This window comes from Suillus discolor, assembly GCF_016758755.1.
Source record: "Suillus discolor strain FC423 chromosome Unknown F5147scaffold_1, whole genome shotgun sequence".
Classification (NCBI taxonomy): Eukaryota; Fungi; Basidiomycota; class Agaricomycetes; order Boletales; family Suillaceae; genus Suillus; species Suillus discolor.
The window spans coordinates 1084923-1107122 of NW_024541248.1; the positions used below are offsets into that span (position 1 = coordinate 1084923).

At 47.5% G+C, this 22200-nt stretch overlaps 8 protein-coding genes across 8 annotated transcripts; 7 read left to right on the top strand and 1 right to left on the bottom strand.

The window, feature by feature from the left end:
- Nucleotides 1-54: 54 nt before the first annotated feature.
- On the top strand, nucleotides 55-3504 carry F5147DRAFT_663243 (uncharacterized protein). Its single transcript, XM_041434861.1, has 4 exons — nucleotides 55-614; nucleotides 663-955; nucleotides 1007-1143; nucleotides 1195-3504. The coding sequence occupies exons 1-4, from the start codon at nucleotides 202-204 to the stop codon at nucleotides 3193-3195; spliced, it is 2844 nt and encodes a 947-aa protein (XP_041300141.1). The 5' UTR covers nucleotides 55-201; the 3' UTR covers nucleotides 3196-3504.
- A 37-nt stretch (nucleotides 3505-3541) lies between these two features.
- Nucleotides 3542-4177, top strand: F5147DRAFT_663246 (uncharacterized protein). The gene has a single exon (XM_041434862.1). It carries the CDS (start codon nucleotides 3577-3579, stop codon nucleotides 3976-3978), a length of 402 nt encoding a protein of 133 aa, XP_041300142.1. The 5' UTR covers nucleotides 3542-3576; the 3' UTR covers nucleotides 3979-4177.
- A 34-nt stretch (nucleotides 4178-4211) lies between these two features.
- F5147DRAFT_601041 (uncharacterized protein) lies at nucleotides 4212-7022 on the top strand. The gene is made up of 4 exons (XM_041432227.1): nucleotides 4212-4700; nucleotides 4754-5462; nucleotides 5519-5893; nucleotides 5945-7022. The coding sequence occupies exons 1-4, from the start codon at nucleotides 4266-4268 to the stop codon at nucleotides 6748-6750; spliced, it is 2325 nt and encodes a 774-aa protein (XP_041300143.1). The 5' UTR covers nucleotides 4212-4265; the 3' UTR covers nucleotides 6751-7022.
- An 85-nt stretch (nucleotides 7023-7107) lies between these two features.
- On the top strand, nucleotides 7108-9829 carry F5147DRAFT_663249 (pyruvate kinase). The gene is made up of 15 exons (XM_041434863.1): nucleotides 7108-7231; nucleotides 7351-7490; nucleotides 7540-7561; nucleotides 7614-7673; nucleotides 7732-7806; nucleotides 7858-7898; nucleotides 7953-7997; nucleotides 8066-8155; nucleotides 8206-8257; nucleotides 8313-8773; nucleotides 8830-8838; nucleotides 8891-9008; nucleotides 9058-9291; nucleotides 9344-9450; nucleotides 9508-9829. Exons 2-15 carry the CDS (start codon nucleotides 7389-7391, stop codon nucleotides 9688-9690), a joined length of 1599 nt encoding a protein of 532 aa, XP_041300144.1. The 5' UTR covers nucleotides 7108-7231; nucleotides 7351-7388; the 3' UTR covers nucleotides 9691-9829.
- An 18-nt stretch (nucleotides 9830-9847) lies between these two features.
- Nucleotides 9848-12971, top strand: F5147DRAFT_663254 (uncharacterized protein). The gene is made up of 6 exons (XM_041434864.1): nucleotides 9848-10513; nucleotides 10569-10822; nucleotides 10871-12042; nucleotides 12096-12203; nucleotides 12253-12726; nucleotides 12779-12971. Exons 1-5 carry the CDS (start codon nucleotides 10093-10095, stop codon nucleotides 12482-12484), a joined length of 2187 nt encoding a protein of 728 aa, XP_041300145.1. The 5' UTR covers nucleotides 9848-10092; the 3' UTR covers nucleotides 12485-12726; nucleotides 12779-12971.
- Nucleotides 12972-13231: 260 nt separating this feature from the next.
- Nucleotides 13232-14419, bottom strand: F5147DRAFT_663257 (ATP synthase subunit C-domain-containing protein). The gene is made up of 7 exons (XM_041434865.1): nucleotides 14324-14419; nucleotides 14158-14269; nucleotides 14024-14101; nucleotides 13928-13964; nucleotides 13797-13875; nucleotides 13568-13744; nucleotides 13232-13518 (listed from the first exon to the last, which is right to left on the bottom strand). The coding sequence occupies exons 1-7, from the start codon at nucleotides 14400-14402 to the stop codon at nucleotides 13448-13450; spliced, it is 633 nt and encodes a 210-aa protein (XP_041300146.1). The 5' UTR covers nucleotides 14403-14419; the 3' UTR covers nucleotides 13232-13447.
- Nucleotides 14420-14540: 121 nt separating this feature from the next.
- On the top strand, nucleotides 14541-18230 carry F5147DRAFT_663266 (Phosphatidylinositolglycan class N-domain-containing protein; the record flags this gene model as incomplete). The annotated part of the gene is made up of 21 exons (XM_041434866.1): nucleotides 14541-14628; nucleotides 14698-14768; nucleotides 14828-14992; nucleotides 15047-15081; nucleotides 15142-15159; nucleotides 15211-15355; nucleotides 15411-15577; nucleotides 15624-15768; nucleotides 15828-15923; nucleotides 15955-16051; nucleotides 16124-16183; nucleotides 16207-16275; nucleotides 16322-16434; nucleotides 16473-16681; nucleotides 16736-16752; nucleotides 16816-16926; nucleotides 16971-17070; nucleotides 17119-17227; nucleotides 17283-17583; nucleotides 17696-17765; nucleotides 18041-18230. The coding sequence occupies exons 1-21, from the start codon at nucleotides 14597-14599 to the stop codon at nucleotides 18227-18229; spliced, it is 2319 nt and encodes a 772-aa protein (XP_041300147.1). The 5' UTR covers nucleotides 14541-14596.
- Nucleotides 18231-19284: 1054 nt separating this feature from the next.
- Nucleotides 19285-20647, top strand: F5147DRAFT_741689 (uncharacterized protein; the record flags this gene model as incomplete). Its single annotated transcript, XM_041439493.1, has 7 exons — nucleotides 19285-19323; nucleotides 19737-19866; nucleotides 19921-20083; nucleotides 20163-20274; nucleotides 20296-20316; nucleotides 20367-20504; nucleotides 20543-20647. 7 exons carry the CDS (start codon nucleotides 19285-19287, stop codon nucleotides 20645-20647), a joined length of 708 nt encoding a protein of 235 aa, XP_041300148.1.
- Nucleotides 20648-22200: the final 1553 nt, after the last annotated feature.

Consider the following 22200-nt stretch of genomic DNA (forward strand, 5'->3'; position numbering starts at 1 on the left):
ACCAATCATAGGTCCAAATAGGACCACTGAGTGGCATGATGTAACCTTAGTGTGAATGAATCCATGAATAGCCTGGTGGCTGACTTGCTAGCGCCGAGGCCACTAGCCTGGCCTAGTTCTCTCCCTCCACGTAGAGGTTAACGTATACCCCCCCAGGTTGTAGTTCGGTTAAACCACTCTCATTGTTCTTCGTGCTCGACCATGGCGAGAGCACCACCTGGCTTATGCCTTATGTTATGTCTTCTACTTTGCTCATCCCTCTTTTTTCAGGTTTCGGCTCAGTCTACAAACCAGACCACTGCGAGCAGCGGTACACCTTCACCTACTGTCTCTGCAAATGTTACAACGTTCTTGACGACTAGCTCATACACGTTGACATCCGTCAGTCACTCAGGGAACATTGCAACCACCATCACTACTGTATTACCCACAGTGTACAATGCGACATCCACTGTTCATGCAAATTCATCCACACCAACATCCTCGGCCTCAGCCTCATCCACCCCAACTCCCATCGTCCTAGCTACTAGGATCACTCCGGCTTTCGGTGTATTGGGAGCGATCCTCATCATAACTGGACTACCAAGTGCGTTTTGGGGCCACAAGAATAGATGGTAATTTCTCTCTTTTGTGGATCTACCATTTTCTCACTCACTATGTAGGACATCCTTCTTCCTCATTGGTTTCTATACCCTTTCATTGGTCTGTTTCGTCCTTATCGTCAAGTTCGGCATTCTTCCCGCGATCAACCCACCGAGCAACACACTCCAGGGCATGTTCGTATTAGCCTCCGCCGTTGCTGGTATCATGGGCGGCGCGTTCACGATCTTCTTTTGGAAGGCCACTAAATACTTTATTGGCGCATGGGGTGGTTTTGCTTTCGGATTATGGATACAATGCTTTAAAAATGGCGGTCTTATTACCCCTGTTGGCATGAGATGGATTCTGTATATAGGTAACTGTTTCCTCCGTAGTCCACCTTGCCCCCTGCTAACTTGTCACTCAGCATGCACCGTAGTTGCATTTGTTCTCTGCACAATACCCAAGTTACATTGGCATATGCTTCTGGTTGCGACGGCCTTTGTTGGCTCGTCCGCATTTATACTCGGTGTGGATTGCTACACTACAGCTGGCTTGAAAGAGGTTCGTGTCACTTCCTATAGTCAGTTCATAATAGCTCACACAAGATGGTAGTTCTACGTCTGGAATCTAGGTTTCACCTCCCTGTTCCCGAAGTATGTCAGTAATGGCATTGCGTTCCCGGTAACCCAAACGATGGAAATCGAACTTGGACTCATCGGAGCGATCGCTCTTATGGGTGGAGCCGTTCAGCTCCGCATCCTCCGCATCCTGCAGCGCAAACTGAAGGAAATAGCTGAGGAAGAAAAGAAGCGGGATGAAGAGGCCGAAATCAATGCTGCCGGTAAATTCCGTGAGCTATCAACGGAGCAGGAGGAATGGGAGCGCGATCACCCATCACTTGGAATGCATGGCCGGACTGCCAGTGGCTACTCTGGGACTCCTCTCATGAAAGACTTTCCCACTCGGAGTTCTCAAGATGGGCGGGCTTCCGTGTTCACGTTGGTTGGCGGGCGTGGTCGCTACACGTCGGGGGTGTCTGAATTCATGGCTGCTCCCGCGCCTGATGAAGATATTAAGCGGGTCGCACGCGAGTCTCAAGCGCCCGGTGCCTTGCCTGTTCTTGATCTTGGCCTTGGAATCCAACATGATGTTCCTTCTGGGTTCATCACGGATAACGATCCTGACAGTAGTGACACGAAACATAGCGATGTGAAGAAAGCTATCTCATCGGAGTTGGAAGATCTCGCACGCAAGGAGGAGCTTCTTGCCGAAATTCAAACCATCAGACGCTCAATCGATGCACTCAGATCGGAGACCCCTGGCCTTGACTCGGACGACTCCCGCTCTCATCGTATCTCTCTGACCTCTCGTCGCACCCTCAGCTATGACCTTGACAATGCTATTGCTCCCCGTCCACACACTCGCCCACCCAGACAACCAGATCCACGCGGCCGTGCACAGTCCATGGAACTTTCCAAGCTTATAGATACGCCTCCGCTTGGTGCATCTATTGGCCGTCCTACAAGTGTTCCTCTGCGCGATGATGACTGGGACTCGTACGTTCGTGACCGTAAGCTCCTACAACCACCGGCTGGGGTAACTGCACCCATCCCAACGAGCCGTGTGTCCACGACAGGATCATTGTCTGCACAACAACGCCTACCTATCCCACCAGCTGTCACTGAAGCCCTCTCCCAAAGGAAACAACGGGAGATATTACTGGACCCTAGTATTGGCCCTGATACAAGCGCGAAAGATACGTCGGACGAGGATGCGCCCATTGCGACGCTTGTATCAGCCCAGAGGAAGCCCAAATCATATTTCAACAGCACGATTCCAGCTGTGTTAGCACCCTCGCATCCTCCTGCAGCTGCTGCACGTTATCCTCCTGCCATCCTCTCCAGGAGCACGTCATTGTTACCTGAGCCCGAGCGAAGCAACATACCGATCGTGCTCCCCCCCACTCGACCATTGAAGGCTGCGGTTGCTGAGCCCTCCAGCAATATTCCCATGATCATTCCTCGCGGACAAAGCGCAAACATTGCAGCGCCAGTTGCCAAGAAGCCAGAACCTCAGCGTGTTGCGACGTTTGAGGAAATGGAGGAACGGCATCGGGAGAAGATGCGGGGTCTGCAAGCTCCCATCACGGAGGCTGAGAAACAAAATGCGGAGCTTCAGGCTGCGAAGGATCGTTGGGAACGCTCGAAGACAGCGGAGCGGGAAGCGGTCAACAGACGGCAGGCTGAGAAGGCCGCAGGAATTGCACGAGAAGAGAAGGAGAAGTTGCGGCGCAGGTCAGAGGACAAGACAGGGCCCGAGGATGACAAGAACCTAGAACGTCGACCCAAGGGAATACGCGCTGACAAGCTTGCTGCGATTAACGGTGTCAACAACCCATCGTCGTCGAAACGCCAATCGGTACTGAGGGTGGAGGATTGGCAGCGGCACCAGCAGGATGTGGAGCTTGGAGTTCGCCCCGAACGCGCTGCTGGCGCGAAGCGAGACTCTCGTGGGATGAAGACTGAGGCTAACGCCACGGTTCCATTCCCTGGACAAAGTCGCCCTATGGACAGACGTCGTTCCGCTGGGGTCCCTCGGGACCCTCCAAGTTGAGGGACTGGGCCTGAGATCATGTCAGACGTCAGGTGTTACGATCACGTCACTCATTTTCTAAGACACGTTGGACGTTCGGCTTCATGGACATATTTTTACGCCCGTCGTCCCATTAGGGTATTTGCGTGTCTCTTGCACCTTCGACAACATTAATATTGTTTTTCTTACCATCAATTACCCTTTTGCTTCTTGCATTATGCATATGTAGGACCATCGTAATACATATCGCACGACGATTCAGATCTGCGTATGTTTTGTAGATAGCTTCATCCAATCAATTCTGGGGTGTACCTGCCCCTCTTATGCACAGTCGCGGAGTTTGTAATATCCAAGTTTTGACTTCCATGCTCGACATCACATCACCCATAGAAGAGGCCCACCATGGCCATCCGTCGTTCGAATACCGCACCTCAGGCTTTCGAATATCAAGTTCGACCTGGTCTAGCCAGGGCAAAGTCTACCGTAGATGGCTTCATTCCCCGCTTAGATCAAACATCGTTAGCCGCATCATCCCACCACGCCTTCGTGGCGACGGCGGCCTCACCGCTTGCATCCCCGCGTGATAGAGAGGACCCATTCAGTCTTACGGGGTTTTTTCCCGTCTCATACGAGGGGGAACATTGGGAATGGTTACGACAAGAGCAAACATTTGAACCTGCTGAGGATGAAGTACAATCGGAGTGCTCGGTACCCGTCGTAGCTGAAGACGAGATAGAGGAGACAATCAAAGGAGAGGATAAAATGGGCGTGTTATCAGTACTTAGTAAGTCCGATCTAACATGAGCGCATGAGCTGTGCATGAAGTTGATATGTCAAAGATTTTACACAGCTGGATGATTTATGCCTCAAACAGGGATCTACTTGGTGGCCTATACGATGGGCATTACATGCGATGTCTAGTATAGTTTAGATTTATTAATGTTATTATTATTATTTATATAAAAGTCTCACGATTACACGTGTTTGTAATTGTTTTTTCTCACGTCTTAGTTGAAATCGTTCTTCTCTATTTTCCCACCTCTCTTCCTCGATTCCCACAGCTGGCTACCAACATCGGGCGGGAAACTGTTATGAGGACTTTCCATCCTTACTCTTCTTCACACATCCAAATGCCCGAAGCTGCTCTTCAACAGCAGCTGAATAAAACTTCAAGCACTTCATCACCAACATCACCCGTACAATCTACTTTGGATTTACTTGTAAACCCTACTTCTTCTCCTCATATACTTGCCAATAAAATTGGTGAACAGTTTCAGCATACAAATCATATTCAATCATCATCAAGCAGCAATGTCATCTCTAATTCACAACCTCCAGTAACTTCCGCTCCTCCTTCTATTCTCTCTAACAATCCCGATCCGAACGCGTCTCTTCAATCTCTACTTGCCGCGAACCGAAAAGATTCAGCAGCTCCAGATTCATTACATCAATGGGGTATCCCCCCTGTCCAACCTTCACCTCAGCCACATCATTCTTCCCCTCATCTTCCATCCGTAACAGGCCAGGTAAGTACAAAGTACATCACTATAGTGTACTACTCATATGTATATCAAACAAGTCTTCAAACGGCAAGAGTGGTAAGCGCAAACTCGACGAGACAGAGCCTGAAGATCCGCATCCAAAAATCCGTCGGCCTATTGTTCGCGAACATGTGGCGCAGCAGCACCAGCATCCTCTCCTTCAAATGACAACCGTCATGTGCTTGCATGCTGCTGTTGCACAGAAATCTTATGGTAGCGAGAAACGCTTCCTTTGTCCTCCTCCTGTTGTGCACATTCAAGGTCCTGTATGGCAAATGCGCTCTCAACAACTCGCCATGTCAGTTGTCTCCGAGCAGGGTGAACGATCATTGGACCAAAAGACTAATTTGGACAATAACATGACCGGAAGCTTCAAATTCTTGCACGTGACAGGCACAGCAAAGGCAAAGAGCTTCCAGCTGTCCCTCGACATAATAGAACCTCCTCCTTCTGCTTTGTCAGGCGAGAGCAGCGCTGATGGTACTCCAGGACGTGTTTGGGCCACCTTTGATTCAGCTCCTGTAACCATTATATCTAAACCCTCGAAGAAGACAGCAAAAACGCGTAACATCTCTTCCTGTATCCTCGCGGGAGGTCCTGTGTCTCTTTTCAACAGGATCAATTCACAGACTGTACGCACCAAGTATATGACCATCGACAACTCTCAGCTCTGTGCAAGTAATGTCACTTGGTCTGCGTTTAACGTGAACGTAGTGCGACGCCCCGATGACGCGCCGCCCACCAATGGTATGTGCTCACGTGACTGGAAAGTATTATACATGTTTACTCACGTTCACGTTCAGCCGGTCCGCAACCTGTCACTTACGGATGTGAGGTCGTCCTTTCTGACACACTGTCTAATATCGCCACGTCACCCCTTATCATTCGCAAAGTAGACAAAGGTCGCGTATCTGCTGAGGATGGTGGACCTGTGAGTCAAATGCAGAAAATTGCTCTGCAAAGAGTGAATCAGGATGGTACGAGACATTATTTGTCTGCCGCCGGTCCCATACCTGGCGCTCCGAACTCTACCCCATCTGTCCCAGGGGCACCAGCTCAGGGTGGAACACACCCCCTGATCTTCCAATCGCCTCGCATACGAGATGAGATGAAAGATGGCGTGCGAAGCTTGATCGATGAAGTAGATGACTATTTATGTTGGACAATTGTGGGCATTTGTGAGTGCTTTTCATTGAGCTGTTTGGGTTGCACTAATAACGCTCGAATAGCCAAGTTCCAGTATACATTCTTTGATGCGTTTGGTCAGCATAGTAACTCAATACCCGAGATGCCCATCACACCCTTCCCGACACTATTCACGGCGCCAGTGTACCGACCAACGAACAATATACTCGAAATGACCGTGTCACATTTCTTCTATGAAGACCCAAAGACACGAACTCAAATGCCACTGACCGTGTATTTAGGTGGCCTTGGTCCTCTCAGAGCGCGTTTCTATCAGGCTGCTCCCCCAGGACCATTAACTAACATTGCCGCTTTCGGTTCTGCCATGCCCGGTTCATCTAGTGAGGTAGTGGTGGGTGGAGGTGAAGACGTTGCAAGTTCCCCTGCCGATGCTGCATCACGATATCTCACTCAGCCCCCTTTGCACACCATCGTGACAGTGGAGCTACCATCATTGGCTGAAATTATCAAGGCGCTTGAAGAGGACGTGATGACTCCGAGCGTAATGACCCCAGATGGTCTCATTCATCGGCAATCATCGCAACACAGTGAACATGGAACGCCGCTTGACGGGCCCAACGGAAGTAGTTCACAATCACACCCTCCACCTTCCATCGCTGGCCGGAGTCTTCCCCTGTTATTCATTCGCGCCTCGGATGGTATTGGTTATCACTCTGGACGAACAATCAGTTGCGAAAACGTATTCCAGGCTATGGAGCTAGGGTCGATGGCACCTGGCGGTGTCCTAGCACCGCCTGGGGGATCAGCGGACGCTACCTGGCTCGCTGCAGCGCAGGCTGCGGCTGCGGCTGATGGAGGTTTGCATGGTTGGACGTTAAGAGTGATGTAACATTGATTCAGATATGCTGTCGTCGATTCTCGTTGCTGTTGCTCTTCGTTTGCTCTGTCTTATCTTTCAGATCATCGCTGTCGTCAAGCTCCCAGTTCCCGTACCTACCGTTCTTTCTACCGATTCATTTTCTTGAGTGGATTTCTGTAAGCCAGACATGCTGGCAAGATTTTTTTTTATCGTATTGTCAATTCATGATGGGTCCATATTTGTTAGTTTAATCACAATACTTGCTAGCTATCGTCCGATATAGCCAACGTAAAGGCTGGAACGTTCAAGCCCAGAACGTTCGTGTCAAAATTGCACTAGGCGGCGGCCTGACATAGATACGACCAACACGCGATTGGTGCGGGTTGTCGATTAAGTGGAAATCGATTAGATCAATGCAGGGATCAACAATTGGGGATGGATAAATACACAGATGTGTGGACATTTGGTTGACATTTGGTAGACACTGCTCCCTTAACCCTGCCATCATCAGGTAAGTCACCGAACCCGAGCCAAAACAACATCGTATGATCCGCACTGGTTTTTTTCTCGCTAGCGCCACTAAAAGACTTATATCGTCTACGAGTGCTGATAGTATCCTTTCTTCCTCAGATAATCGATTCCTGTCCAACGTTGCCAGAACCAACACGATGTTCACCTACGATGGTATCCGATCGCAGCTCGAGTGGAACTCCACCTTGAGCGTCTCCAATGCCCCCCAACCCACTGCTGACACCAAGTTCCTTCGCAAGGTCAGTTGTTTCCTAACCCTCCATGCTTTATCTAACCACAACCTTCCAGACCTCGATCATCGCAACTATCGGTGCGCTATTTGTGTGATCGTCGATGTTTAGTACAATGTTGATCCTCTCTAGGTCCGAACACGAACACCGTCGAGAAACTTGGCGCCCTGAGACGCGCTGGTGTCAACGTTGGTCAGTGATGATCGTACATACAATTTCTACGACGACTGACTCGCTCCCCTTCTCTCAGTCCGCATGAACTTTTCTCATGGTTCATATGATTACCACCAGAGTGTCATCGATAACACCAGAAAGATGGTTGCGGGTAATTCTAATTGTCCGATCATACGACTGTTGGACTGATACCCGATATTAGCGGATCCCAGTGGACGACCCGTCGCGATTGCTTTGGACACGGTGAGGCTCATGCGCTCGTGTCGTAAATTCATGCTGATATTCGGCTGATAACAGAAAGGCCCCGAAATCCGCACGGGTTTGATGAGAGATGGAAAAGATGTATGCGTCTGATCTTTATCGTTGACGCCATCAGGTGATTGACATCATGTTTCACCTTGCTTCTTTAGGTGCCCATCAAGGCTGGCCACGAATTCATCATCTCAACAGAAGACAAGCACAGCGAGATTTGTGACGACAAGGTCCTATGGCTTGACTACGTACGCGGGAAATACTCGTTTGTGCGTTTCACACTAACATATTTTTGTAGAAAAACTTGCCAAAGGTCACTGCTCCCGGCAAGCTCATCTACATCGATGATGGTACGTTTATCTGTGATTTCCTTTGAATTATTTTATTCATTTAATAACTGCCTAGGTATTCTCTCTCTGCTCGTCTTGGGTATTGAGGGCTCCAACGTTCGCGTACGTGCCGTGAACAACGGCACCCTCTCTTCTCGCAAGGGTGTAAACCTTCCAAAGACCGAAGTCGACCTTCCTGCTCTCTCTGAGAAGGACAAAAAGGATCTGCTTTTTGGTGTCAAGAATGGTGTTGACATGATCTTCGCGTCATTTATCCGCCGCGGCCAGGATGTTAAAGACATTCGTACAGTTCTAGGGCCAGATGGTGCAAACATCAAAATCATCGTGAAGATCGAGAACGAGCAGGGTGTTGAAAACTTTGACGAGATCTTGCGAGAAACCGATGGTGTTATGGTTGCTCGTGGTGACCTCGGTATCGAGATCCCCGCAAGCCAGGTCTTCTTGGCACAAAAGATGATGATTGCGAAGTGCAACATCGCTGGGAAGCCAGTCATTGTGGCAACCCAGATGCTCGAGGTACGTAGATAGCTCATCGTGCGATAATGCGTCCGCTGAATACACGGTACTTATAGTCAATGACGGTATGTGTTAATCGACCTGGTTCTCCCTGAGCATTGCTCAGATCACGCACAGTACAACCCCAGGCCCACTCGTGCTGAAATCAGTGACGTGGCCAATGCTGTCCTTGATGGTGCCGATTGCGTCATGTTGTCGGGAGAAACTGCAAAGGGAAGTTATCCCGTAGAGTCTGGTGTGTGTTCTTCGCATGATGATTATGACATGACTGACGCCGTGTGAAGTTCTCATGATGGCTGAGACATGTTTACTGGCCGAGGCAGCAATTTGCTACCCTCCTCTGTACGACGAGCTACGAGGCATCCAGCCTCGTCCCACCGAGACTGTAGAGACTGTGGCAATTGCCGCAGTCGCTGCTGCTTCAGAGCAAAATGCGAGCGCCATTATTGTACTGTCCACAAGTGGAAACACTGCTCGTCTGATCTCCAAATACCGCCCTAGGATACCTATCATCACAGGTAAGTGTCCTTCTACTACTATCGATATCTCTAACTCGGCCACCTTTTCAAGTCACTCGGAATGAGCAGACCGCGCGCCAAATCCATCTCCACCGTGGATGTTATCCATTCTGGTACCCTGAGCCGCGTGGAATTCATGAGAGTCAGTGGCAGAAAGATGTGAGCATGCGCCCATGTTTGATTGACTCTAAGTTGAAACTGATATATTTTATCCAGGTTGACAACCGTATCCGGTTCGGCTTGAAGAACGCGCTTGCGTTGAACATCATTAAGACGGGAACTACCGTCATCGCTGTGCAAGGTTGGAAGGGAGGTCTTGGCCACACCAACACCATGCGCATCTTGTCAGTCCCTACTGACCCTGCTGATTTTGAGTTGCAATCCCTAGGAGCAAACTAGATGATTGAAGTTGACTTGTCGAGACTGGACTTTGCTGTAAAGATACTGTAGCATGTATTGAGGGGGGTTATCATGCGTCTAACAATGTACGATTATGGTGTTTCTATGACTTAACATTGAAAAATCTGGTTAACGGCGATTGGATGTTTGCGTGAGTGATTTAGCTATTCATGTCTTCTGCCATCAGCTGCGCATCTTCGTGGTAGAATGTCAGCTTTCCCAATTCATAACGGTAAAATATCTTCCTTGCAAGTTACTTAATTGTACGCGATGACCTGATGGGCCCACTTTCTTTACTCCACTATCGTAGAAAGTATTGACGTACTGAGGCCTGTGGTTCTCATCCTTCCTTCATTTCTTCCTTGACTATCCCACAAAACTCAAAATTACTCCCTGAACGGGATGGCAGCTCGTTATTTCACTGCATTTCAACGTGGTACTACTCGCGACCGACCCTTCTATGATCCCCACCTTCCTTCTTATTCCTCTGCTGTTCGCGAAAAATTGGATCTCCAGTCCAGTGGTGGGCAATGGCTCATGCCTATTACAGGATCAACGCGCCGAATACGTCTCCAGTCCCTGAGCCCCGCGCCTCGTTCCAGATTAGCCCGAGTTGGTCGACGAAGAGTTTTCGTCTGTCGATGTGTTGCTTTCCTTGCCGTAGTTTGTGCTATGGCAGTGATCGTCCTCATGTTGTTGGGTACCGAAGAGTCACACTGGACACCTCCGTTCAGGGATTCAACCCTCGTGTTCGGCAGAGAGAACTTGCAACACATTTGGAAGTGGGAGATCGAGAGCGGACATTACCCCAGCAATGGGAAGAGTAAGTGACAACGTGCTTTTGGGTCTTATGTCAGATGGAGCTGACTTGCTTTGAGTACCCGAGCAGATTGGTTTCACCTCCGCTATTTTGAATCCAGCCTTGCCTCCAGCAAAGGCACACACACTCATTTCACCCTTTACGCCCCCGCCAGGGCCAGTGACCACTATTACACGGGGAGTTGGTCCCCGTAGGACATATCTTGAAAATCAGAAGCAGTCTATCGGCGCTGCATATCCGCCCAGACCGATATCCGGAAGCATTGCAGATTTAGATATCGTTCTTGAGCAGTGCAATTTTTCAGAGGGCAAGGTGTGTCATTCGCGGAGATCTTACCCATATGTTTACGTTGTTATGTAGTACGTCCGCGATTGCTTGGAATTTCTACGCGTCTCCGCTGGTTTGGATAATGGTCGAAGACTTCGACGAGGATCAGTTGATGGATGGAAATACGCGTTTATGGAAGAGGATCGACTAGAGGAAGAAATTCCTCCCCACGCTACGCAGGCTGCACCTATAGTGCCTGCTGGGCCATACCCTACTGGACGCCAAATTTCCAATGCAGGATTGATGAAGAAAAGGAACGTTCACTGGGAACGTCCACTAGAGCTCCCACCCCCCGAGCAACCAAGCGTGGGTTCAAACCGTTCGACTGCTTGTGACCCGGAAAACCTTCGCCTGTTCCATATGTTTTGGGCAGGTCCATTCAACGAGAAACCATATGTCGCGCTATTATCCTTTCTCTTCACCCAGAATCTTGGCCTCCATCTTGAACCGGGGCAAGACCTCGACGCTTGTCATCCACAGATCTGGTTGTGGATTAATCCTGGCCCTGCAGCGGCCGTTCCAAATCCTTCCGCGCTCACAGATATGTACGACGCACTGAAAACGAACCCGTGGGCGGCACCTTTCCTTCATCCGCGTTTCAAGAATGTGATCAAATTCAGATTATGGAACACGACGGAACAGCTTGATAGCAACCTGGAGCTGAGGGACGAGTGGAGGAAAATGGACACTCTCTTCAATTCAGGAGGTGTAACTGTGAGCGTACCTGCTGAGCAGCCTGCAGGGAATTCTAGTACTGCCTTATCTAAAACCGGTGACATGGTTCATCGCCTTGGTTCGAAATCGGAAGCGACTTATGACAGGCTTTCTGTGATTTTGTCTGACATGGCGCGTTTTATCGTCACTCATCGCTATGGAGGGATCTACCTCGATGCTGATACCATCTTCTTGAGGGATTGGGAGGAGCTTTGGGGATGGAAAGGTGCTTTTGCTTACCGGTGGTCCTATCATGAAGACTACAACACTGCTGTACTCCATCTCAACAAGGGTTCTGCCCTTGGTTCTTTCCTCTTCCGCACCGCATTGAAGAACGGTTTCGATTTTCATCCTGTCGCTGTCTCTAAGTACCTTAAAGAGGCACACCTGGAGAACCTTTTGTTACGCGTTCCGGACGCGCTATTCGACCCAGCGTGGCTAAACACGGAAGGTTATCAATTGGAAAGGCCGGCATACCCCTTTTTCGCCGGGTATGTTCCTGAAGATGGTTGTCATTGTAACTTACTAACGATCCACCACGTAGGTTTGCTGATTTCTTTGACACTCCAGAAGTGCAGAGTGCTGCGCCGCAGGTTGTTGGATTTGAGGGGTTCTTCAGGGGAGCATTCTCGTATCACTTTCATAACTTCTGGTGAGTAAATTTTTTTTTCATATTACCTTTGTTAAGATCTTTATGAAAGGTGGAAACCGTTTGACCCTGCAAGGAATTGGCCGGACTTGGGGCAGAAATTTGCAGGTGGTGAAAGGGCAGCGCGCGCTGCTGCCAACCCTCATGCAGATCCTGATGATTGGAGCGACAAAATAACCGATGACAAGCGCGATTTGGACTGGGCAACGGTGCTAAAACGAACGTTTGAGGCCTATATTCGTGGAGAAAGACCAAATATGTATGGTGAATGGTTGCGGTGGTGACGATCTGAAGACATTTTCGATGCGGATCTATTGGACGCAGCTCAATTGGACAGATGCCTATCAAAAGACTTTTCAACCAATGTTTATTTGAATAATTCAGAATGCTGTTGTATATTGTAATGGAGCGCATGTGCTGCGGTGATTATATTTGTGACTGCTGAGGCTGCGGATGGGCAGATGCAAAAAAGGCATGTCACTTGTTGTCTTCCAGTACTAATCACCACGATTTGGATGGACAGAGGGTGAGTTTCACTCTATGTCAATTCCGCCTGTACTCAACGATTATGCCTGCAGCATTTGAACATTTATACCTGCAAGTACCTGTCCCAGTGTTGGACTTTAATAGACGCAGATTCAAACACACAACCGGCATTGCGCCTAACATCTCGAATCGTCTCGTATCCTTGCTAGCACTACTTATATTACATTTGAGATTCCTTGTAACTGATTCTGCATAAGGGATCGATCCCACACAGCAGTTGCCCCATTGCGGACGTCGTATGATAATATGATGAGATTTGACCTGAGGAAGGCTCACTGGCGCTCCAGCGCTAATAACGGCCGTCAGGCCGAGGAGCAGAACGAAAGCGGTAGAAAGACGGGTAAGCACGATGAATTGATTCTACTTGTAGAGAACAGGTTGTTGGCAACTTGATTGTTGGTGCTGTCTATTCTATACTCCACAGAAGGTGGCGTCGAGTCGTGTTTTGGACATACTGGTAGAATTGAGGCGAAACCGTTCAAATGGTATTCGCCAAAGGAGTCAACTGGCCCAAGACGATGGGATCGAATGCTGTTTAGCCAGCTGCAGGGCTGCAAGATTTGTGGGAGATACTTAGTATATTTCTAGGGACAGAAGCAAAATATACAAGTTGAAAAATCGGATTCGAGAGCAAGGGGCTGGTACGCAAACACCGTTACGATTCAGTGTCTGGAAGCTAGGGTCTGCTCTAGATACTGAAGTCATGAGACGGCAGACACTGCAGGCGATCCTGGTAAGAACTCCTTCGCATTCCCAATCATCAGAAGGCCGACTTCGGTGGGGTCAGTGCACTGCATAATGAAACATATGATTCCACTCACTTATGAGTCCAAAAAGTCCCAGCACGCTTCCAAACACTTCTACTACGAGTACCTTCACAAACAGCGTAGAATCAGCTGCATCAGCGAGCGCAGCAGTGCTGCCGGCGATACCGACACAAAGGCCACAAAGAAGATTACACAATCCAACAGTGAGCCCGCCAAAGAATAGTGCATATCCTGTAGCTTAATAAGTGGTATTCAATGAAAATAACGAAGAGGAAATATGTACCGGTGAAGTAGTTATCTTTTGTATACAGCAGCGCTTCGGGCACCGGTTGTAGTTTGGATGAGTATACGATACCCATGATCTGTTATTATGGGGTAAGTATGATACAGAAACTCGAGGGAACGAATGCGCACCACTCCGTAGATTGCAACCACCTCGCAGAAAATGATGCTGGCAATGAGCAGCACTCAGTCACTTCTGTGCACGGTGTATATATAAAAACAACGCACCTAATCAGATTCTTTGTACTAATCCTTGGAGTCCTTACTCCTCCACCCAGTATCGATGCCCCGGTCAAAAATATTCCCCTTCAAAATAGCGTCAATGCTACTAAACAAGAATGAATGAAACCATACAAACTCACCATCCTGCTCCAAAAACACTCAAGCCTATGCAAAGTCCAATTCCGAGTGAACCCCAGACGAACGGGCTGGTTTCCTCGAGAAACCGACCAACATCGAACACTTCTCCAGAACCTGTTCGAAACGTGTTCAAGTGCTGCGGAACAAATAAAATGACTTCTAGCATACCTGTAAACAGCAAATACAAAGCAATTATGATGATAAGGAACGTCGGGAGTCCGAACGATGTATAGGTTTTGTAGCCCATGTTTAGCGATATCAATGGATTCTAACAGGTTGACGAGGACAAGCAGAGGTGCCGCATCTTGAAAAGGCATGTTATTCACACGCTTTGCAGTGTAATAGGTGTCACTGGTCCTACGTTATTATGAATGAATTATCATGATATACTTGCCCAGATCTTGCAACCTGCAGATCGGCGGCTTCTGTTCAAGCATACAAATGACAGTGTCATCACATAGAAATGCTCTCAAGTTGCTAACGCTGGGACTCATCTTCCACGTCGTATTCATTGCTTCTGTTTTTGACTGATACTTCACTAGCCTAGTCGTCCATGGCATACTTCCTCGCAGGGCTGGCTCTGGGGAAGCAAAACGAGTCGTTCTCATTGTGGGCAAGTATACCTTCACCTTCCGTAGCACCAACTGCTCACTGACCTACAATTTCTATCAGGAGACAGTCTTCGCGCAGACCTTCTATTTGGTGTGGACGCGTTCTCTTCCTTACCAAAGATTGTAGTGCCTTATGTGCGTGATATTATTCAAACGCGAGGGGCGTTTGGATTGTCGCACACTCGAGTACCAACGGAAAGTCGACCTGGGCATGTCGCAATCATTGGTATGCCACTGCCCGATACGTCAGTAATATTGGGCTGACTTAAGAAAATATAAGGGGGTATGTATGAGGATATATCCGCTGTGACCAAGGTAAAGAGTCAATTTCTGGTTTCTTATTGTTGTTATACACTGACGAGACTCGTGAGATAGGGTTGGAAAACGAATCCAGTCAGTATCATCGCAACAGACACTGCGAGCAATATCTCATTCCTTCTCCAGGTTCACTTCGACTCCATCTTCAATCAATCTAGTCACACTTTCTCCTTCGGCTCCCCAGATATATTACCAATGTTTGCCCAAGGTGCAACGCCGGGAAAAGTTGACACTTGGAGCTACGATGAGGAAGACGAAGACTTTACGAAAGGCACGAATGTCCAGCACTACTACAGTCATGCTATTAAATCAGACCAACCGGATAGATGCCACCGCTCTAGATATCTGGGTTTTGGACCAACTTTGGACGTTGTTTCAGAACGCATCATTGAACGACTTGCTTGATTCAGAATTACGTGCCGACAAAGTGGTATTCTTCCTGCACCTCCTTGGTTTGGATACCACTGGTCACTCATATAGGCCACACTCCAAGGTGAGCATCTCTATCAGTGCGCTTTTATTGATTTACTTCGTTACAGGAATACATGAACAATATCCAAGTCGTCGATCGCATCGTCCAACAAACAGAAGAACTTTTCTCCAACTTCTACCATGATGAAGAGACGAACTTCGTATTTACAGCTGACCGCGGCATGTCTAGGATCGGCAATCATGGAGATGTTGGTGAGGTCCGCGCTGTATCAGTCTTAACAATGAGGTGCTGAAGAAGTTCGCATTCGCAGACCCGGACAACACACGTACCCCACTAATTGCATGGGGGCGAGGTATCAGGGGCCCACTTCCTGATATCATTCCTTCCTTGCACGATGAGTACTTTCGTCAAGCAACTTGACGAATTTCTGCGACGAGACGTGGAACAAGCGGATCTTGCACCCCTGATGGCTGCGCTACTTGGTATTAACTACCCCGTAAATTCAGTGGGAATCCTTCCTGATGCAGATCCTACGTGACCTGGCTACTTGCTACCGCGAGAAGGAGAGTCAGCCTTGGCCCGGCTTGCATTGGCAAATGCAGAAAGTATTTTAGAACACTACCGAGTAAAACACGGTGCGTCCCAAATGCGCTATCTGGCTTCTCTGTCCATAACTAGCTGCCTGGTAGAATCGAAGGCCATCGAGAGACAACTGAACTCATCAAGGTTACTCTACAAGGTCTTCGATATCTCGAAACGTAAGCTGCTCGACTACCACTAGAAACAATTACTGAGAGAATGCAGCTATAATCGAGTACTTATACGGATCATCGTCATAGTAGTATATCTGGGATGGTCTGCTTATGCATCGTTGTCAATTTGCCCCCTGCCAGCTTCCTCGGTTTCAGACAGGCAGCGTACCGTGGTCAGACTTGCCACCGCAACTATATTTTAGCAATATTTTGGGCACTGTTTGCCGCAGAGAGAGCTCCATGGACGTTTTATGTCTACGTAACCTTCCCCTGCTACTTCTGGCAGCAATTCGCATTGCGTGGAGTTCCAATCGTTGTGCAACAATTCAAGTCGAGCGACAGACGCGGTCATTTTATAGACAAAGTGTTGTTTCACTTGATTATTGTAGTGGTTGTGCTCCAGTGTATGGTCGTGCGTCGGCCCTTGTTCATGTTATGAAGCTTGTTTGACTTACGAATGATTCAGGCTGCCTACACTCACCGGTCGCTATGAAGCATTGGTTCTTTGGCCATGGGCATTTTATGGCCATATGCGTCATGGCCAAGTCACGTTCGGTCGCAACACCCGAGACTCTTACTTTCTTGGATGAGTAACTGTCCTGTAACTGGCATATTCCCACTACTCAGCGTTAACAAGAGAGAGGATCTGTACATGATGTGAGCGCAGCCTGACAGATTTGTGCATATTGCTCATGTGCTAGCATGTGCGGAGGGGCAATGATCCTTGCAGTTGGCGCAGGTTGTACGCGTTTGGCATTGGATGGTGCTCCGAAGGCTGCAAAACTATCTAAAATCACCCAGGTAGGTAGTTGTAAATGGCGTCATGTAGTTAACTCATTCGTATCCAAGATGTTGTTTATCTTGCTCGCCATGACAGTTACTGCAAGCTCAGTCAAAAGTTTACAAGCAAAGCAGGGATTGTCCATAATTAACCAAACTTCAGCATGGCTCATACTCGGTACCCTTGCTAATCAACTGACATCAATTATTCATCTGACTTTTATACTTCTCAGCTGTATCGTCGATATATCCATTCATCTCTAAAGCACAGCACAGCACTCCAACCTCCAGAATCATATCGCTTTTCCTGAGCTTCGGCATCTGTTTCATCATTCTTTCGATCAGTGTTGAAGGCCTATTCTATGTTGCTTTCACATGCAATTTACTCTTGTGGATAGAAGTTGAAGCAATCGTTCAGTCGAATCGAGCTGGGGCTGCTTCGCAGAATCAAGGATATGAGTTTCACACTGACAATATCAAAATAGCACTCTTTTTCTTGTTTTTCGTTCAGGTGGCTTTCTTTGGAACCGGAAAGTGAGTGATGGACAGGACTGACCTTTGTGGTGCTGATGTTGATGTCCAGTGTTGCTCCAATTTCGTGAGTTTCCTGACGAGTTGATCTAGCTCTGCCACTCACCTCTCGTAGATCATTCTACTTGGAACCTGTGTACAGTCTGGTGCCAATTTTTAATCCATTCTTGATGGCAGCGTTATTAGTGGGTTCTTCAAACATTGCTTCACATACCAGTCTGAAGCTTGAAGGGATTGCCCCAGATATTCAAAATTGTTGCTCCATATGTAATCTTGTCAGTTGTTTTTGCCACTTTGAATGCAAGACTCCACCTACCACCCTTCTTGCTATTCCTCATTGCTCTGACACTCACTGATGGTGGGTTATTCCTTTTGAACTGCACTGCTCACTAATATCTGGATCAGGAATGACAATGACATTTTTCCTGAATGTCACAGATACTGGTGAGTAGACTAGTAGTGGTGGTCAGATTATATTGAATTGACATATGACACAGGATCATGGTTGGAAATTGGGCAATCAATTAGCTTCTTTTGCATAACTTCTCTATTATTGGTTTGGTCAGCTGGTATCTGCACTGCTGGGGAGTATCTCATGGTAGACATATTAGTGTTCCATAAGTCCATGGATAGTCACAAGCTAGAATGAGCAATGTGTTGCACTGTTTGTGTCACTGAATTTTCAATTATCCTCACATTATCCTCATGCCCAACCCAGCATCACAAAGCCTTGAAAAAGGATGAGTACTGTAATGATACAACAATGACTGGACACTATACAAAGTAAGCACCCAGCCAAATATAAATGTTGTGGTCTTGCACAGCCTAGTCTGCTATACTTGTGAGACAAGTGTGTTTGACCCAAGGGGTTTGCTATTTGGAAGTAGAATAATTAGTTATATAAAAAGCAGGATAGTTCAAAGTCAAAAATGTCAGATCTGATACTTTCAGGTTGGTGTAGCACTCAATCTCACGCTAGGCTCATATCCTGTGATTTCATGGTACATGTATAATGCTCATCACACACCAAATATTCCCTGATGTAATCTAATGCTTACCTGCCCAATCCAACACAATCCAACACTTTGACTAGTGGACCTGATGTTTCAGCCGCATCGGCCGACCTGAAATTCTGTGCACTTGCTCTCTCCATGTCCTGTCCTGTCTCGCTAGCCCCACTAGGTGCGTAGTTCCTTATTTCACACATTACTCACGCCATAGCCAGTGCTATTACATGTTTTCTCATTGTCTGCAGTACCTCATGTTGTTTTACATGTATTTCGGACCTGAAATATTCAGATACTACTTTTGCTATAGGTTTCCAGATTTCTATGTACTACATATATATTGGACTCCCTATCGCATTATTCATCATCCAAGTAGTAGTAGGGATCCACATGGGTACAGGTAACCCACACAGGTCCCAGGTACAGGTACCCCTGGGGTACGGGTACGGGTACAACTTAGTGGTACCCATACCCATACCCATACCCCAGGCAGGGGTTTTCACCAAAATGTTCAACAAACAAACTTTAAACTTAAATTAGAATGGTATCATGCAACCATGCAACTAGCACCCATCTGTCAAACTAACTTGCCATCTGTCAAACATAAATTGCGATATATCATATATGATATAATACTACCTCACTAGTAACTACCCTGCATGCAAATTTTCGCTCTCAACTTCATCCATCCCTCACCATGTCACAATCCAATTTCTTTGCTGCGACAGCGAGACAGGTAAGTAAGATGACAGGCAAAGCAAAGGCTGCTTTGAAAGAGAAGACCATGTGGACCTCATCGAAGAAACGTAAACCTGAAGCGAGTGGAGAAACCATTAATCCTTTGCCGAAGAAGGCAAAAACCAACTGACCTGCTGATACCACTCCCCCCCAGAATGACAGTGTCGCTGCCATCGACATCACCAATACCAGTAACATCTGTTACACCAACCCCCCCTCTGACTGACAAAAGTCGTTGTGCAGTCATTCACACGGAGGAGGAGGAAGAAGCAGACAGAAGTGATGCTGACCTGAAAGAGAGTGACGAGGAATCACAAAGCGGAGAGAAAGAACAGGATCCACAAGATGAACTAAGTACATTAATAAATCTGTAAATCTAATGCAACATCATTAGAACATCTCATGTGAGAGTGGGTCTCACCGGTCTATGCCTTCTTTCATCCAACACCAAATATTGTCGAAATTGGAGGATGGCGGGCACATGAATTCAAATGTCAGGCAAAAGGATGTAAGGCGAAAGTCCAATGTTTCCTGGATAAGGGTGATGCCTGTTCCACTGGAAACATGTGAAAACATGTTTGGGCATGTTGGGGAGAGGATGTTTTGCAAGCCGCCAACCAGGCCAAAGATGCTAATGAAGTTCGCAAAAAAATTGTCAGCAGCTTCCTGCGCAATGGGTCAATTACAGCCTCATTTGAATGCAAGGGCAAAGGAAAGGTGACTTACTCTCATCGTCAGCACACACGAGCTGAGACAAAGTACGTGGCCCTTGATTGCATCAAGAGTACCTTCTGACTCAATTGATAGGGCCAAACTTGTCCATTGGGTCTCCGAAAGCCTGCGTCCGTTCGAAATCGTCAAAGACAAAGGGTTTCAGTCACTCATGAAGACAGGACGGCCAGAATACTACATACTGTCTCCTTCTACTGTCGCTAGGGATGTTCAAATGGTTTTTGCACAGACATGAGAGCGGATAGCTGGGATGATCAAGGTAAGTTTTCCCTGAAGTCAAAAACATACAAAATAACATGCACATACCAGGGATACCCAGGAAAAGTCAATTTTACTACTGATGGCTGGACATCACCCAACCACAGAGCATTTGTTGCAGTTTCGGTCCACCTCAAACTCAACGGCAAGCCACTAACATTGCCATTAGATATTATTGAGGTCGCAAAGGTGCATAGTCACTTACAATGTATTTACAAATTGTTCAGCTGATTGAATCACAGTCGCACACAGGAGAGGAACTCGCACAAACATTTGCAGACATTCTGGAGGAGTATGGGATATCGGAGAAAGTTAGTCAATTGTTGGGTTGAGGATTGTCACTCACCAGCAGGACACAGATTCAGATACTCAGCATCACATGCAATAACGCCTCGAATAACATGGTGATGGTTGAAAAGCTGGCCGAGATGCTCCCATCGTTTCCTGGAGCCCCAAATCATACTCGATGTTTCTTGCATATGGTGAACCTCATTGCTAAGTCGTTGATAAGGGAATTCGACATGACGAAGAAAGACGCCAATCAGGCGCTTGAGGAGGAAATATCTGAGCCAGAGGATGATTTCAATGAGGCGAGTGCTGAAACTGAAGATGTGATTCCCAAAGAATATGGGGGTGCTGGGGATGACGATAATGATGAAGGATGGGTGGATGAAGTAAGTTTGCTGCCAGAGCGGGAGAGGAATGAGCTGCAGTGAGAGATTTGTCCCATAAAGTTAGTATTAGTGAAGGTGAGTGAAAAAAGACAATGTGCACCTTTGAAATTGACATGCCAGAATCTAGCTGCACAAGCTTGCTTACAAACTCATTCACTCGACTACTGTACTCCTCCCCACATGGCACAAAGCACTGTGTGCATCTGGCCAGTCCATTAGCAATATGCCACAGGACGTCGCTACCTGGTGGAATTCGACCTTCAACATGTTGAAATATGCGCTGGACCATCGGGATGCAATCAATGTTGTAACACAAACCTGAGGCTTAGGTTTGTGCAAGTTTGAACTCACCGACGTCGAATGGGAGATAGCGCAGCAGCTTTGTGATGTGCTAAAGGTATTTGTTTAGGTTTACATATATTTATAATTATTTATAAATCTCCCCCCATATTGCCAGATTCCAAGAAACATCAGAGAAGACACTAAATACAACTATGCAGCGGCTACCAGAGCACGCCGGATCCAAGGGGACAGGATGGTAGCAAAATGGAACTGTAGTGTTAAAGCCAGACTACGATACAAAGCAAAACAGCAAAAACAAAAGCGAAGACTACAGGACGTCCCCCCGGTTAGAAACATCTCGGCTTGGTTAGAACCGTCTCAGCTTGTTTAGCTAGCTTAGGTCAGCAGGAACGTATTGTCTCTTGGTAATGCGTGAATATGGAACCCTGGCGCTTTAGTGCTTTGCCTGTCACTGTTTTTTTATTAGCGGGGAGAGTAAGTGAATCTGAATTTTGCTGTGGGAAGTAACTGGCACCTTTGACAGGGGATCGCCAATGAAGAGCGCATTATCACGGTTGTGCCGAAGATGGGTGCTAAGAAAGTAAGGTATCGTGTGTCCAGGTGTCAAGGAATGTTAATGAGATCACACATCATTATGCATGGTGTTGAGTCCCAGTTTCTTGATATCCCTCTGAACTCTTTTCGAAGAACGAGGGGGCGGCTCGACTATGACATCAAGAAAGACAATAATACCGTGCATGAACGCGCTTGCAGGACCTTCTTCCAGCTCTGCGATGTATGCCTGCCTTGGAGCTACTTGCGCTTGACTCAACAAAATGCGACGAAAGAATATAGAACCGGACGATGAATGACACCATGATTTCCTGGGGATTCATGTGCCTCAAATGTGAACACTGCATCTACTATCG

What these genes read in the sequence shown, in the direction of transcription:
- F5147DRAFT_663243 (XM_041434861.1), top strand. Translation starts at nt 202, where the DNA reads ATGGCGAGAGCACCACCTGGCTTATGCCTTATGTTATGTCTTCTACTT. An exon ending in TGGGGCCACAAGAATAGATG is followed by an intron (nt 615 to 662) that starts GTAATTTCTCTC and finishes CTCACTATGTAG; the next exon opens with GACATCCTTCTTCCTCATTG. An exon ending in CTACAGCTGGCTTGAAAGAG is followed by an intron (nt 1,144 to 1,194) that starts GTTCGTGTCACT and finishes ACAAGATGGTAG; the next exon opens with TTCTACGTCTGGAATCTAGG.
- F5147DRAFT_663246 (XM_041434862.1), top strand. Translation starts at nt 3,577, where the DNA reads ATGGCCATCCGTCGTTCGAATACCGCACCTCAGGCTTTCGAATATCAA.
- F5147DRAFT_601041 (XM_041432227.1), top strand. Translation starts at nt 4,266, where the DNA reads ATGAGGACTTTCCATCCTTACTCTTCTTCACACATCCAAATGCCCGAA. An exon ending in TTCCATCCGTAACAGGCCAG is followed by an intron (nt 4,701 to 4,753) that starts GTAAGTACAAAG and finishes ATATCAAACAAG; the next exon opens with TCTTCAAACGGCAAGAGTGG. An exon ending in TGACGCGCCGCCCACCAATG is followed by an intron (nt 5,463 to 5,518) that starts GTATGTGCTCAC and finishes GTTCACGTTCAG; the next exon opens with CCGGTCCGCAACCTGTCACT.
- F5147DRAFT_663249 (XM_041434863.1), top strand. Translation starts at nt 7,389, where the DNA reads ATGTTCACCTACGATGGTATCCGATCGCAGCTCGAGTGGAACTCCACC. An exon ending in CTCGATCATCGCAACTATCG is followed by an intron (nt 7,562 to 7,613) that starts GTGCGCTATTTG and finishes GATCCTCTCTAG; the next exon opens with GTCCGAACACGAACACCGTC. An exon ending in AAGTTATCCCGTAGAGTCTG is followed by an intron (nt 9,009 to 9,057) that starts GTGTGTGTTCTT and finishes CGCCGTGTGAAG; the next exon opens with TTCTCATGATGGCTGAGACA.
- F5147DRAFT_663254 (XM_041434864.1), top strand. Translation starts at nt 10,093, where the DNA reads ATGGCAGCTCGTTATTTCACTGCATTTCAACGTGGTACTACTCGCGAC. An exon ending in GCAATTTTTCAGAGGGCAAG is followed by an intron (nt 10,823 to 10,870) that starts GTGTGTCATTCG and finishes GTTGTTATGTAG; the next exon opens with TACGTCCGCGATTGCTTGGA. An exon ending in TATCACTTTCATAACTTCTG is followed by an intron (nt 12,204 to 12,252) that starts GTGAGTAAATTT and finishes TCTTTATGAAAG; the next exon opens with GTGGAAACCGTTTGACCCTG.
- F5147DRAFT_663257 (XM_041434865.1), bottom strand. Translation starts at nt 14,402, where the DNA reads ATGGGCTACAAAACCTATACATCGTTCGGACTCCCGACGTTCCTTATC. An exon ending in TGGTTGCAATCTACGGAGTG is followed by an intron (nt 13,876 to 13,927) that starts GTGCGCATTCGT and finishes CCATAATAACAG; the next exon opens with ATCATGGGTATCGTATACTC. An exon ending in GGGACTTTTTGGACTCATAA is followed by an intron (nt 13,519 to 13,567) that starts GTGAGTGGAATC and finishes ACCCCACCGAAG; the next exon opens with TCGGCCTTCTGATGATTGGG.